The sequence below is a fragment of the Budorcas taxicolor genome, chromosome 14 (genome assembly GCF_023091745.1).
Source record: "Budorcas taxicolor isolate Tak-1 chromosome 14, Takin1.1, whole genome shotgun sequence".
Taxonomy (NCBI): domain Eukaryota; kingdom Metazoa; phylum Chordata; class Mammalia; order Artiodactyla; family Bovidae; genus Budorcas; species Budorcas taxicolor.
This window is the reverse complement of record NC_068923.1, coordinates 80,104,046-80,120,565: the sequence shown is the minus strand read 5'-3', so window position 1 is coordinate 80,120,565 and position 16,520 is coordinate 80,104,046. Positions and strand designations below refer to the sequence as shown.

Sequence of the window (16,520 nt, the reverse complement as noted above, 5' to 3'; positions counted from 1 at the left end):
ACTGTAGAATGATATTGATTCATTTCCAAGGCAAGCCATTCAGCATAACAGTAATCCAACGCTATGCCCCAACCACCAATGCCTAAGAAGCTGAAATTGACCAGTTCTATGAAGACCTACAACATCTTCTAGAGCTAACACCAAAAAAAGATGTCCTTTTAATCATAGGGGGTTGGAATGCAAAAGTAGGAAGTCAAGAGGTACCCAGAATAACAGACAACTTTGACTTTTCAGTATAAAATGAAGCAGGGCAAAGTCTAACAGAATTTTGTCAGGAGAACATGCTGGTCACAGCAAACACCCTTTTCAACAACCCAAGAGATGACTATACACGTGAACATCACCAAATATCAATGACCAAATTGACCAAATGGTCAATACCAAAATCAGATTGATTGTGTTCTTTGCAGCCAGAGATGGAAAAGCTCCATACAGTCAGTAAAAACAAGACTTAGAACTGACTGTGACTCAAATCATGAGCTCCTTATTGCAAAACTCAAGGTGAAATTAAGTAGAATCCCCATGGACAGGGGACCCTGGTGGGCTATAATCCATGAGGTCACAAAGAGCCAGACACAACTGAAGCAACTTAGCATGCACACACACACAGGAAAAACAACTAGACCATTAAGGTATGACCTAAATCAAATCCCTTATGATTATACAGTGAAGATGACAAATAGATTCAAGGGATTAGATCTGGTCGAGAGAATGCCTGAATAACTATGGTAAGTTTGTAACACTGTACAGGAGGCAGTGACCAAAACCATCTGAAAGAAAAAGAAATGCAAGAAGGCAAAGTGATTGTCTGAGGAAGCTTTACAAATAGCTGAGGAAAGAAGAGAAGTGAAAGGCAAGGGAGAAAGGGAAAGATATAGACAGCTGAATGCAGAGTTCCAGAGAATAGCAAGGAGAGATAAGAAGGCCTGCTTAAATGAACAATGCAAAGAAATAGAGAAAAACAATAGACTGGGGAAGACTAGAGATCTCTTCAAGAAAACTGGAGATATCTAGGGAACATTTCATGCAAGGATGGGCACGATAAAGGACAGAAACGGTAAGGACCTAACAGAAGCAGAAAAGATTAAGAAGAGGTGGCACGAATACACAGAAGAACTTTACAAAAGGGATTTTAATGACCCGGATAACCACAATGATGTGATCACTCACCTAGAGCTGGACATCCTAGAGGTGAAGTCAAGCAGGCCTTAGGAAGCATTACTACAAACAAAGCTAGTAGAGGTGACCGAATTCCAGTTGAGCTATTTCAAGTCATAAAAAATGATGTTGTTCAAATGCTACACAAAGGTCAGCAAGTTAGGAAAACTCAGCAGTGGCCACAGGACTGGAAAAAAATTTCATTCCAATCCCAAAGAAGGGCAATGTCAAAGAATGTTGAGACTACCGTATGTTTGCCCTCATTTCACATGCTAGCAAGGTTATGCTCAAATCCTTCAAGCTAGGCTTCAGTGGTACTTGAACTGACAAATTCCAGATGTCCCTGCTGGGTTTAGAAGAGTCAGAGGAACCAGAGATCAAATTGGCAACACTTGTAGGATCCTGGAGAAAGCAAGGGAGTTTCAGAAAAACATCTACTTCTACTTCATTGACTAAGCTAAAGCCTTTGACTGTGTGGATCACAACTGTGGAAAATTCTTTAAGAGATGGAAGTACCAGACCACCTTACCCGTCTCCTGAAAAACCTATATGCAAGTCAAGAAACAAAGAGTTCCAGACGTGGAACAATTGACTGGTTCAAAATTGGGAAAGAAGTATGACTTATATGCAGAGTACATCGTGCAAAAGACCAGACTGGATGAGTCACAAGCTAGGGGAGTTGCTAGAATCAAGAGTGCCAGGGGTAATATCAACAACCTCAACGATACCACTCCAGTGGTAGAAAGTGAAGAGAAACTAAAGAGCCTCTTGAGGGTGAAAGACAAGAGTGAAGAAACTCAGCATTCAAAAAACTGAGATCATGGTCTGGTCCCATCACTTCATAGCAAATAGAAGGGGGAAAAGTGGAAGAAGTAACAGATTTTATTTACTTGGGCTTCAAAATCGCTTCAGACGGTGACTGCAGCCATGAAATTAAGACATTTGTTCCTTGGAAGGAGAGCTATGACAAAACCTAGACAGCATATTAAAAAGCAGAGACATCACTTTGCCAACAAAGGTCCATATAATCAAAGCTATGGTTTTTCCAGTAGTCATGTACAGATCTGGGAGTTGGACCAGAAAGAAGGTTGAATGCTGAAGAATTGATGCTTTTGAATTGTGATGTTGGAGAAGACTCCTGAAAGTCCCTTGGACTGCAAGGAGATCAAACCTGTCAATCCTAAAGGAAATTGACCCTAAATATTCATTAGTAGAACTGATGCTGAAGCTGAAGCTCCAGTACTTTGGCCACCTGATGGGAAGAGCAAACTCACTGGAAAACACCCTGATGCTGGGAAAGATTGAGGGCAAAAGGAGAAGTGGGCAGCAGAGGATAAGATGCTTCAACAGCATCAGGGACTCGATGGACATGAATTTTTACAAACTCTGAATGATAGTAGAGGACAGAGGAGTCTGGCATGTTGCCGTCCCTGGGTTCACAAAGACTGAAGGCGGACTAGAACTGAACAAGGCTGAATGATCCAGGTGAGAGATAATAGTAACATGGACCAGTGGATGGGGTGAGAAGTTGTTAGCCTCCGGGGATATTTTTAAGGGACGAGCCAATAGAATCTGATGGTGAATTGTATATAGAATATGAGAGAAAGGCGACCAGTGTGACCCCACAGTTGGAAGCCTGAGCAACTCGAATGGGAGTTGTTAGAAGGATCTGAGGAGGTGAAAAGGAGCTTAGTTTTGGACATGTTAAGTTTGAGCTATCAGACATCCACATGGAGAGGTCAAATACACAGCTCAGTAAAAAAGACTAGAGTTTAGGGGGAAGTCTAAAGGTAGTCATGGTTATGGAGTTTTCTCCATATAAATGCTCCCTCTGTATCAACAGTACTACTTTCCTGCTCTCAGTACCTCTGCCTCCTGTCCATTGGAAGCCCAGCTTCCATGATTTCAACAGAGGGATGCTATCTTTGCCCTCCAGCAGATATAAGAGCCTTTAGTCCCCAGGACTATGGGCTTCCCTGGTGGCTCAGCCATAAAGAATAACCTCCCAGTGCAGGAGACATGGATTCGATCCCTGGGTGAGGAAGTTCCCCTGGAGTAGGAAATGGCAACCCACTCCAGTATTCTTGCCTGGAAAATCCCATAGACAGAGGCGCCTGGTGGGCTACAGTCCATGGGGTCTCAAAGAGTCGGACACGACTGAGTGACTGGACAAGTCTCTTGAGTTAGCATTCTCCAAGGTCTCCTTCATCGCATCCTCATGAGACTCATTGGAAGTCACTCTGTCTGGGCTGTTCTCTCCCTATTCCTGATTCAGTTTCCATCTCTCCTTTCCTTCCCCCAAGGCCCTTATAGCCATCAGCCCCTTAAGGCATTGGATGCTCCACCACTCCATTCAACAAGTCAGTTGATTCTGTTTGATTGAGATGGTTTTGTTCAGCCTTCTTTGAGGTTCAATTCAATCATCTATGGACAACTTGAGGCTACTTTAATCATAAAACCAAATAACTAGTACCTCTTGCCCCCAGATTCTTCCTGGCCAAGATCATTTCTTTCATTCTTTTGGTGAAGAATTCTGGAAATTCAACTAAGCAAGTAATTGGGCATTTCAGCATATCTGAAGGTGCTTTTTGAGAATGTTTTTTAGATTTGCTCCTAAACCCATGTCAGCAGAGGAGGGATGGTCTAACACATGGGGAAGATTACAACCAAACTTTTTAATTTTTTAATGATAAAAATTCAAACTTTTCCACATATCCAAATTATATGTAAACATATGAATCTTCTTTGAATCGATAATATAGAATATCCACTCATTCAATAATTATTTATTGAGAACCTGTTACATGTTCTTGGTGTTTCAGGTACCCTGTCATTAAGGTGTTCCCTGTAATTAGGGAGCCTCAGTTCAGTTCAGATGCTCAGTTGTGTCCGACTCTTTGTGACCTCATGGACTGGAGCACGCCAGGCCTCCCTGTCCATCACCAGCTCTTGGAGTCTACCCAAACTCATGTCCATTGAGTCAGTGATGCCATCCAACCATCTCATCCTCTGTTGTCCCCTTCTCCTCCCACCTTCTATCTTTCCCAGCATCCGGGTCTTCTCAAATGAGTCAGTTCTTCACATCAGGTGGCAAAAGTATTGGAGTTTCAGCTTCAACATCAGTCCTTCCAATGAATACTCAGGACTGATCTCCTTTAGGATGGACTGGTTGGATCTCTTTGCAGTCCAAGGGACTCTCAAGAGTCCTCTCCAACACCACAGTTCAAAAGCATCAATTCTTGGGCACTCAGCTTTCTTTATAGTCCAACTCTCACATCCATACATGACTACTGGAAAAACCATAGCCTTGACTAGATGGACCTTTGTTGGCAAAGTAATGTCTCTGCTCTTTAATATGCTGTCTAGATTGGCCATAACTTCCTTTCCAAGGGGTAAGTGTCTTTTAATTCCATGGTTGCAGGCACCATCTGCACTGATTTTGGAGCCCCAAAAAATAAAGTCTGCTACTATTTCCACTGTTTTCCCATCTGTTTGCCATGAAGTGATGGGACCGGATGCCATGACCTTAGTTTTCTGAATGTTCAGCTTTAAGCCAACTTTTTCACTCTCCTCTTTCACTTTCATCAAAAGACTCTTCATTTCATTTCAGTTCAGTTGCTCAGTCGTGTCCAACTCTTTGTGACCCCATGAATCACAGCACACCAGGCCTCCCTGTCCATCACCAACTCCCGGAGTTCACTCAGACTCACATCCATCAAGTTAGTGATGCCATCCAACCATCTCATCCTTTGTCATCCCCTTCTCCTCCTGCCCCCAATCCCTCCCAGCATCAGAGTCTTTACCAATGAGTCAACTCTTCACATGAGGTGGCCAAAGTACTGGAGTTTCAGCTTTAGCGTCATTCCTCCAAAGAAATCCCAGGGCTGATCTTCAGAATGGACTGGTTGGATCTCCTTGCAGTCCAAGGGACTCTCAAGAGTCTTCTCCAACACCACAGTTCAAAAGCATCAATTCTTCAGTGATCAGCCTTCTTCACAGTCCAACTCTCACATCCATACATGACCACTGGAAAAACCATAGTCTTGACTAGACAGACCTTTGTTGGCAAAGTAATGTCTCTGCTTTTGAATATGCTATCTAGGTTGGTCATAACTTTTCTTTCAAGGAGTAAGCGTCTTTTCATTTCATGGCTGCAGTCACCATCTGCAGTGATTTTGGAGCCCCCAAAAATAAAGTCTGACACTGTTTCCACTGTTTCCCCATCTATTTTGAATGAAGTGATGGGACCAGATGCCATGATCTTCGTTTTCTGAATGTTGAGCTTTAAGCCAACTTTTTCACTCTCCTGTTTCACTTTCATCAAGAGGCTTTTTAGTTCCTCTTCACTTTCTGCCTTATATGCTTCCAACTATCACATAGGATGTTCTTATATGAAAAACTTCAAATTTAACTGAGTATCCTGCATCTTACCTGATCATTCAGGTTGTAGTCACATGACAGCATGCCTGGGCTGGGTGATCAAAGATGGTCCTACTTATGGAAGTTGGGACTGGACTGACTGTCATCTAGGCTGATCTTCCCATGTGGTACCCCAAGCTTCCTTACATGTCAGTCTTAGGGCAACAACAGGTCAAGGTGGCAGCTATAAGCCTTCTTTTGGCCCATACTCTGAAGTCACAAATGGTCACTTTTGCCAGAGTCTCTTGGTCAAAGAAAGGCACGGGACCAGCCTACATTCAGAGCATGGGGGAGATTTATACCTCCTGATGAAAGGAATGTCACATTCACATTAGAAAAGGAAATATATACAGGGAATGGGAGGGTTTGTAGCCATTAAATAATTAATCATAAGTACTAAACATAATAGAGAAGTCCCTGCCATCAGGGTCCAAACTCTATTCTAAGAAGAGGTAGGAAAACAAGCCCTCTTGACTGTTTTTGACCACCTCAACATCTAAAGATCAGAAGGATGAGGAAGCCAGCCAGGAAACCGAGGAGGCTCATCCAGTGATGCATGAGGAGAGCAAAGAGTCTAAGGCCCCAGAAGCCAAGGGAAGAAAGTGTTGGCAGGAATCAGCAAGTGACCAGTTCAGCTCCACCAAATATTTGCAGTTTAATGCTAAGTGATCTCAATCTTGGAATTTTCACTAACTTCTACAAAAATTCTAGGGGGGACAATTGCTATTTGAGAGTGGGTTAGGAAAAGGAGGCGCAGTTAATAATCATACCATGACAGACAGACTGCCCAGAGCAAACAGCGAACATCCAATCAGTCATCCAATTTGGTTTCTGCCTCAGTAACCGTTAAATAAATACAGGTTGCTTCCTAAAGAAACAGCTTTATTGAAGTGTGACTTAATATTTTGCTTTTGGATTTAATTGAGGATCAATATTTAGGAAGCAGTGTTATGAAAGGAGTTTCTGCCTCTTTTATAAAAACTGCTATTGGAGACTCTTTCATAATTTTGTTCAATGTTCCTCATAGAAAGAACCATGTGGCAATTCCTCTCAGAATTGATTGCTGGCAAAACTGTTAAAAAGAGGATAATCTGGAGCTGAAGTAAGTTCTCCAAGGAACTGGTGATATCCTTTCTTTTCCCAAGTAGTGAGAGCTTTGTAGCACGTTGCTTTTTCCTCTTACCTTGGCGGCACTAGCTAAGTTACATCTCCAAGTTGCTGTTGGGATATCATGTCAGATTTTCCCAGTTGTGACCTTATTTCTCCTCACATATTTCTTGAGCACCCACCATGTACTGAGCTCTGTTATTTAAGCTAGAGGTGTGGTAGAGATCCACACAGATTCAATCCCTGCCTTCAGGGCATTTTTTTGGTTCTCAAGTTTACAGTACTTTAAAAATATGGTATTAGTGTTTTATAAGTTCTAAGTTCAGTCACTCAGTTGTGTCCGACTCTATGCGACCCCACGGACTGCAGCACGCCTGGCTTCCCTGTCCATCACCAACTCCCGGAGCTTAATCAAATTCATGTCAATAGAGTCGGTGATGCTATCCAATCATCTCAGTCTCCGTTGTCCCCTTTTCCTCCCGCCTTCAATCTTTCCCAGCATTGGGGTCTTTTCCAATAAGTCGGTTCTTCGCATCAGGTGGCCAAATTATTAGAGTTTCAGCTTCAGCACCAGACCTTCCAATGAACATTCAGAACTGATTTCCTTTAGGATGGACTGGTTGGATCTCCTTGAAGTCCAAGGGACTCTCAAGAGTTTCATCCAACACCACAGTTCAAAAGCATCTGTTCTATCAATTAGTGTCTTATAGGAAGACTTTAGTGTCTATAGGAATTCTTTCAGGAGCAACGTGGGTATAAAAAGCCAATTGAATAAAGTGTAACAGTGTGGCGCATTAGGTAGGGGTCTGGTGTGTTGGAAACGGAAGGCGAGGGGAGAGGCAGAGTGTGAAGCCTTGAGTAGGGCCAGAGCCTGCAGCTCATATTTGGGTACCGTTGTCTTTCATGAGGTTTCAGACCCTCCGTTGTGCTTCTGAGAGAAAAGAAGGCATGTTTAAAAAGTAAAATTACTTTTAAAGCTGTGTTTAGCATCTTTACTAATATTAGTAAAGCATTTAAGGATATTATCATAATCCAAACAGGCTCTAAGTGCTTATCTACTGGCTGTGGAAAAAGGAGAATTAGTGATTAACAATGCTTTAATATGATACACCATTGGATCACATAAATATTTCAGTTCCAGATTATAAAGTAGCCTATTTTTGCAGGACATGAAAATAAGCACTATTATTTTTTAAAAGAAATAACCTGTCTACACATAAGAAAAAGAACCCCTTATCAGTTGTAACCTTGAATAGGGATTTAAAGAAGCTGCTGTGGGCTTTCCAGCCAAGAGAAGGGGACTGGTTTGAAGTCAACTCAAAAGCTCTGTCTTGGCTGATAAGACCCCACTGTCCAAAACAAGAAACACGTCTCTGTGCCTATTAAGCATGTAACAGTGTCAGAGAAGAAAGGTCAGACGAAGGAAGGGATCCTCTTTTAAACGATTTAGTTCTTACACCTTGATGGCAGCATGGCAGGCACAAGAGGAGCCAGGCAGGGAAAAGCCACGCGAGGGAGGAGGTCGAGAGAGGGACGGAGAATGAAAGAGGCAGAGCAGCTGCTTTCACAAAGCCAGCTGTGTTGGAGATTTCTCTTTACAGCTGCTTATTGAAATGTGTATGAAACGAGCAATGCAAAACACTTGGGCAATGCATTATGTTAAAGGAATCAAAATTTAATTGTGGGGACTCTGAGTCCCACTGATTTCAGCTATTGATTATGTTGCTTCAACATGCAGGAATAAAATTAAAAGCTGAGATAGACAACGAGCTGCCATGTAAGCTCTTAAGCCTGTCTTACCAAATACTCTGGTTACTGGGTCATTTTTATTCCTCAAAGAAATGTGAATATAGTCATAGTTCCAGTATAATATAAATAAAATTCTTATTTCTTTTCGCCTATGTTTATGCTATATCTTTCAGCCTTCCAACTCACTGTTGTTACTGTAGTGACATTTATAGAGGGATCATGTGTTTTCCATAAGTTTAAGGGCTATACATGGGCCTTAACCAGCTCAAGAGAATTCACTGAGATCTGGAGTGCTTGGAGCAACATTGTGAAAATTCGATTGCCCGAAAACACAGGTTTGACTCACAGGAGAAACCTTCTTTGCACACACAGAGAATGATGGGGTTGGAAAGGGGTCTCCGGAAGCCATTTATTCTGTGCCATCTCCAGGCAGCATGGTGGCTAAACCGCAATAGGTGTCTGCGATTTTAGCACCAGTGTAACTTACCCAAGACTGCCCCTTCTCCCGAGCCACAGCCAGTTTAACTGTCAAATAAAAATAACGTATGGTCCTCCACCTTGTCATCCTCTCTTTCCTGACTCTCCCCGCTGGGTCCTTAAGGTTGTTCAAAACTGAGTGCTGGCGACTGCCAGAAATAAAAGTCTGAACCTCGGGGTAGACATGACCAGAAGGGAAAACCTCTTCTTGGTTTTGCCCAACAGGGAGAAACCTCTTCCTATCACCCCGTCATGACAGGTGTTTGACCTAAAGCTCCATGCAGCACTCCCCTACCCCATTTATATACCCTTTGAAATGGGAATCCCGGGGTCACTGGCTGTGCTGGAGAAGATGGCTGTAGCAACTCAGAGCATGGTCTCATAGGATGATTCCTTCTGAGAACTTGTTTTGAGCTTACCACCTGACCAAACAGTGTCACCACCATCATCTGCAAAATATTAACTTTTACCGGAGCAGGGACGTGGTACCAAGACAGATGGCCCTGTGTTGGAGGCGGCGTTGAAGAGGGGTGCATTTACTTCTTTGAAGATTGAACTAAGGAGGCTAAATGATTAATTCAAATAATTAGGAGTCTCTTTTTCTCATCATTTGATTTTGGGGATTACGATTTTCGTTCAAAACTAAAAACAGGTTGCCTAGGTTATGAGAAAATAAAAGCTTTAAAACAAAAAAAGATGCCAAGTTTGGGAGGAGAGGAGATGTCAAGCTTGGGTCTATGTTTCTGAAGATTTATCTTGAGTTTTATAAAAGCAAAAAACACAAACATCACCCTTGTGTTTATGTTAGGAAGTAAGCATTTGAAAATATGCAATATGTATTTTAAACACTGTTCTACTTTTTAATCTTGCGTTGCACCCAAAGAATGCTAATGGTTACCAAACTGTTCTTTGGCAGAGTAAGCTGACCCTTAAAAAAAGAAAAGAAGTGATACGATGTGATTCTAGCACAAAACAAACGTATGAATCTTCAACCCTAAGCAGATATTAACTACTCGAGCAACCCCAAGCTAGGAGGTTAGCCAGCAGCTTTTCTCTGCATTGCATTATGTCCATTACAGGGCAATGAAGGACAGTTTCCATGACTCTTAAGAAAGAGGTGTTTCTCCTCATTAAGAGAGCAGGGCAAGGAGTTTACACGTAGTATCTGAGCTTGTCACTGAGCTTCTCAGCCTCCCCATCTATACGTTTGCCTCAATTGGTGCTGGTTATCTCAGCAATAAAGCATTCAGTCTCCAGAAGGGAGGTTTCTCCCTACATCCTCTAAGTAGGAGGATGGATATTTGGTTTTGTGTGCAGAAATGGGTTGAGTGAAACCAGCATGGGTCTGCGCCACTGTCAATAGCTATAATCAGCTTTCCAGGTCGACACTGAGTGTGTCCCCAGTGACCCATAGCATAGTGAGGGACACGGATGTTTGTGACAACACATTCCTGAGAAGCAGCAGTTGTAACAGCCCTGTGACCTGGCTTATTCATCCCGGTTTCTTTGTGCAGAGACATTTTGTTTTCCCAGCTCTTTGGCCATGTGCTAACGATTAGACAATGATGCCAGCAATGAGGAGGAAAAGCAGTGTCATGGATGGTGGGTGGTTTGTTTTCTTAGTTCCTTGTTGAAAACATATGGAAATGTTTGTATATAAATAGACAACAGTGGACTGCTGCCGTCATGTTAGCAACAGCTAGTAAAATCCTCCATGAATAGAAATCTAGCACGTCTCTACCGATGACAGAATTCTGATTTACTGAAATCTGCACATCCTGTCTAATTCGGGTTGGAAAAGATATTTTATTATTTTAGGCTTTTTATTCCTGGTTGGTAGGAAATGGTGGAGCAAGGGTTTTGTTTTTGTTTTTGTTTTCAATCTTCTCTTTGCCTAATCAAATTACTTTGTTAGCAGCGACAATAAATTCTGTCCAAACAGATTTTGTATTGTGATCATGCAAGAATATTTTAAACTCCGTACATTTGTTTGACTACAGTCTTTGCATTTATTAATTAAAAGCAAGGACCTGTGTGGCCTGACAATTGGAAGTAAGCATGAGCAGACAGAGTATTGGAGAGACTGAGCCCACAGGCTTGGGGAAGCAGACCTTTGGGCTTGAATTCTGACCACTCCACTCACTAGCTAGGTAAGCTTGGGGAAGTTAGTTAACCTGGCCAGACCTCAGTTGCTTCATCTGTGAAATGAGAAATATAATAGTACTTATAGAATGATTATAAGCATTACCTGGGGTAAGCTATAAGGCATGTCACACAGTGTCTGGCACATTGGAAGCACTGCAAAAATGATACCGGTTATCATTATATGCTAACAGAATGGTTTATATGGAGGCTTTTCTTGAAAACCTGAGAAGTCTGGATCTTTCGTGGTAAGACCAGTACTGGGGTGCCACCATTATCCCCATTTCATGGCAGACGAACCTAAGAAGTCACACAGACTGCCGAGAGTCACAGAGCTCGTGGCTGGTCAGTCTGCAGATTAAACTCAGACTGAATAGTCCCAGGGCCCATACTTGCTATCACTGTGCTGAACCTGTTGCCACATAGCATCTGACACCTCTGAAAGTGCCCTGATTTAAATTATTCTCAACATTCCTATCAGCATCCTGGCATTGCATGGTACCATTCACAGATGGTGGGATACCCTGGCCCTTGTTCATTTGTAGAGGGTCAAGAAGCCCTTCACACATATTGTTTAAGGAGCTTGGACAAGTTCAACTCACACAACCACTTTCACTGTGGTCCACAAAGATCTTTTCTTTGAAGACCCTCAAAGTTCCATGTGCCCAGGCTCATTGTTCAAGCTTGGGTGTGTGCTCAGTCGCTTCAGTTGACCCCATGGACTGTAGCCCACCAGGCTCCTCTGTGCATGGGATTCTCTAAGTAAGAATACTGGAGTGGGTCACTGTGCTCCTCCAGGAGATCTTCTCAACCCTGGGCTTGAACCGGCACCTCTTACATCTCCTGCACTGGCAGGCGTGTTCTTTACCACTGTTTAAGCCTAGAAAAAGGCATTTGTTCCAGCCTACAGATGGAGATGCTAAAGGTCAAGGCATCATGACTTGGGGACAGAGAGAGGCCAGACACTCCTCTCGGCAGTCCAGCAGGTAGGTTCTTGAGCCAGGAGTAGAGCTGAGTGGGTCCAGGGCTGGGCACGCCTCACCAGGCAGATGCCCAAATCACTACCTAGCTCTACTTCCAACTAAAAAGTATATAGTCAGGAGCAAATTGGATAATTTTCTTATTGGAAGGATGGAAGTGTGTGAGAAACATGGGAACCCTCACAGACATTACCTAACTGTGTCTTTATTTAAAGATAAATTGTGCTATTTCTTTTCTCATTTTTATAGGGGAGGAAAAGAATTTGGGGTGGGAGCAATGGGCACATAAGGGGACAGGGTTAACCCTGCCGAATTCATGTCAACTTGTTGACCAGCACCAATGTGCTAGCTGAAAGAACCCTGAATGTAATACATTAATGCAAATATTTTTGCATGTTATTAACTCTTAATGATGCTACCTTCTTGCAGTAGCCACAGCTGAAAGCAGAGAAAAGTGTTTTGTTTTGTTTTCTTTTTTTTAATCAAAATTGCCTTGGGTCTCTCTCTAAAAATCACCATGAAGACAGAAATTCCTTAGAAGTGAAAGTGGAAATACCAACAGACTTCTGCTTTGTCAACCTTCTCATCATCAATGACAACAGAATAGGTATCCCAGGACCACAAAGTTCAGTCCTATAAATGTTAGAAATGTCCTTCTTTAGACCCCACCACTGTTCTTGCTGTTGTAACAACAGTGCCCATCCACGGCAATAGGAAATCATTATAAAAAGTATCTGTTTTACAAAAGAAAAAAAATAGTTATGCAACCCTGAAATTGTTACGCAAGTGAAAAATCATTCTAATTCAAAACAGGTGTAACTCCATGCTAGCTATAGCATTGTGGAGTTTTGGAAAGCATAGTATTTCAGACCCAGCTCTCTCATTTGCCAACTGTGTGACTTTGAGCAAGTCACCTAACCTCTCTGATCCTCAGTTCCTTTTCCATAAACCACTATCAATGATAAAACTGCCCTGTCTACTTTATGGGTTATGGAAGAAGATCAAAGGAGATTGCAAACATGAAAGCCCTCTGAAAGCAATGTAAAAATGTCATTATTGATTTTTACTAGGTGAGTAATGACAATGCCAGCTTGAGAATAACTCGACCAAGGTAGTATTTGGTCAGTCTTGAAGAAAAGAATGGTTCCTGAGAAATAGATGGCCAGGCCACTTTAAACTTGAAAGAACCTTAAACTTGAAAATCTTTGGGCTGGGTGGCAGTTGTGCTGTGCAATCTGGTGAGGGCCTCTTCTAGGCTCTTGCTGTGACAATATTGGCTACATGAAATCACTGTGCTTTCTCACCAGACTTTATTTGGGAAAAGTTTACACACTAGCCTCCTGGCAGAGCTGCTGGGGTTTAGAGTTCTACAGTTGTACCCCAGAGAGAGCAGCATTTCACTGGCATTCTATTACCTCCCTCCCTGGGGACTCAACAGATGGCACAACAACAGAATCAGAAACCCAAGACAAACCTGTTGGTTTGATGCTTTTAAGCCGTTGCAGAATCCACAATTAAAATAAGACAGAATGTCCATCAAGAGGAAAGAGGTGCAGCGAAATAGGCCCACAGAGCGTACCTATTTTTGGCCTGAACGTGGCTAATGCTATCTGGAGATCCCTACTGTAGAAAAGGAACTGTATCTGGTACAAATTAAGCTGTTAAGAAAATTAATTGAAAGAATATTATTGATAATAGCAATAATTGAGTAATTTTAATATGGAGCTTTATGTTGATTTTCATTGAATTTAAAGAAAATCTTTCCAAGTCAACTCAAATTTGGCAGATCCCAGGATGAGTAAGTTTGCATCTTAGAACTGTTAGTAATATGCAGACCAGACCCCAAGTCCAGCAGAGCCTCACGTGTTTTGGCAAGAACTCGTGAGGAGATAAAGTCTCTGATTGTTGTTTTTTCAGTAACTCCCAAAGAGAAAGCAGAGTGCAGCAGATATGAACCAAACACTTATCTCTTTTGTTTAGGCAAATAGTTCCAACTACAGCCTCGTGATGGAGTCTGACCTGGGAACCTTCTTACCCTCTGGGCTGAAGTTCACTGGCTCTGACTCGGCCAGGATCATCATGGAGGAGGTCATGAGCCTGCTGAAGCCCATCAACATCACACAGGTCCTGAAGGCTGGAGATGGGACGGACATTAACTTCTGGATCCAAGATGGAGTGCCTGGTAAGAGCAGAAGATGAAGCTGGGGTTCTTTGCATACTGCCAGCGATTTAAAACAAAGTTTCTGTTCTAACACGCCACAACAGATACTGGTAGGTCAATTAATACATGGACAGCCTTAGCTTTTGTCTACAAGAGATAATCTGATGATTTCCAATATTGGGATAATAATACTCCTTTATATTTGTTTATCCATCTGTCTTCTCTTTCTAAAGTACAAGTTCCTCTCTCCAAGAAATTCTGATTTAATGACTCTGGGATTGGGCCTAGACATTGGTTTGGTGTTTTTAAAAACAGGTATGTGGTGATTGTAACACAAATGATCTCCTGACCAAAATTTATGAAATAGAGTAGAAGATAGTTCAGTTCAGTTCAGTCGCTCAGTCGTGCCCGACTCTTTGCGACCCCATGGACTGCAGCACGCCAGGCCTCCCTGTCCATCACCGACTCCTGGAGTTTACTCAAACTCATGTCCATCGAGTCAGTGATGCCATCCAACCATCTCATTCTCTGTCATCCCCTTCTCCTCCTGCCCTCAATCTTTCCCAGCATCAGGGTCTTTTCAAATGAGTCAGCTCTTCGCATCAGGTGGCCAAAGTATTGAGTTTCAGCTTCAGCATCTGTCCTTCCAATGAACACCCAGGACTGATCAATCTCCTTTAGGATGGACTGGTTGGATCTCCTTGCAGTCCAAGGGACTCTCAAGAGTCTTCTCCAACACCACAGTTCAAAAGCATCAATTCTTCAGTGCTCAGCTTTCTTTACAGTCCAACACTCACATCCATACATGACTAATGAAAAAACCATAGCCTTGACTAGATGGACCTTTGTTGGCAAAGTAATATCTCTGCTTTTTAATATGCTGTCTAGGTTGGTCATAACTTTCCTTCCAAGGAGTAAGCATCTTTTAATTTCATGGCTGCAGTCACCATCTGCAGTGATTTTGGAGCCCAAAAAATAAAGTCAGCCACTGTTTCCAGTTTCCCCATCTATTTGCCATGAAGTGATGGGACTGGATGCCATGATCTTAGTTTTCTGAATGTAGAGCTTTAAGCCAACTTTTTCACTGTCCTCTTTCACTTTCATCAAGAGGCCTTTTAGTTCTTCTTCACTTTCTGCCATAAGGGTGGTGTCATCTGCATATCTGAGGTGATTGATATTTACTACTACTGATATCCTTCTAGCTCTAGTCGTGTGCTGCAGAAACTTCTCTGACCCAAATAATCCCCTACCCAAAACCAAAGTATCTGGAATTTTACCACTAAAGATTTATTCTCTGAGGTTGGCAACATTTTGTTAATCATTTTTTCCTAATGCAAAGACTGCTTTAAGTGGTTGGACATAAACTAGTTTATCCTAATCAGTGATTCATCAGGTTGATATTTTTAAGACAAGTCCTGGGCAGGTATGAAATTATGTAGTAGGACTAGGCATGGGATAGTTACAGGACAAGAAAGAAGACAAACAAACTTCCTTCATAAATTTGCTGAGACTGGCCATGGGAGAGGGTTATTGATGATATTAGACCTCTGATCACAGAGGTTTTTCCCTCAACACCATTATATCCATAACCAAAAACACTGTTAAAAAATCTATTTGTGTATTATTCTGTACTTGTATTATGCAAACAGGAAGTCTAGCTTTTGAATAGTCTTAAAAATTATTTTCCAGAACCATTTTTATAGCTACAAAATATTTCACAATTTTTTTAAAGTCTCTCAAGATCCACCCCACTCTAGCCTTTTTTTTTTTTTTTTTTTTTCAGCCTGCAAAATAGACTTTGTCAATAGCATCAGTTCAGCTCAGTTCAATCACTCAGTCGTGTCTGACTCTTTGCGGCCCCATGAATCGCAGCATGCCAGGCCTCCCTGTCCATCACCAACTCCCAGAGTTTACCCAAACTCATGTGCATCAAGTCGGTAATGCCATCCAGCCATCTCATCCTCTGTCATCCCCTTCTCCTCCTGCCCTCAATCCCTCCCAGCATCAGGGTCTTTTCCAATGAGTCAATACTTCACATGAGGTGGCCAAAGTATTGGAGTTTCAGCCTCAGCCTCATTCCTTCCAATGAACACCCAGGACTGATCTTCTTTAGGATGGACCAGTTGGATCTCCTTGCAGTCCAAGGGACTCTCGAGAGTCTTCTCCAACACCACAGTTCAAAAGCATCAATTCTTCGACGCTCAGCTTTCTTCACAGTCCAACTCTCACAGCCATACGTGACCACTGGAAAAACCATACTGTATGGATGTAAGGTTTTTTTTAAAGTTCATTCTTTAGCTATTATAGATTAAAGCATATTTTAGATG

The 16,520-nt window shown here is 42.3% G+C and overlaps 1 protein-coding gene across 1 annotated transcript in view; it reads left to right on the top strand.

The window, feature by feature from the left end:
- Nucleotides 1-16,520, top strand: part of CPQ (carboxypeptidase Q) — a 565,709-nt gene that overhangs the window by 468,450 nt on the left and 80,739 nt on the right. Inside the window, exon 7 of the mRNA XM_052651954.1 lies at nt 14,013-14,214. Coding sequence (XP_052507914.1) covers nt 14,013-14,214 — 202 coding nt within the window. The remainder of the gene's footprint in view (nt 1-14,012; nt 14,215-16,520) is intronic.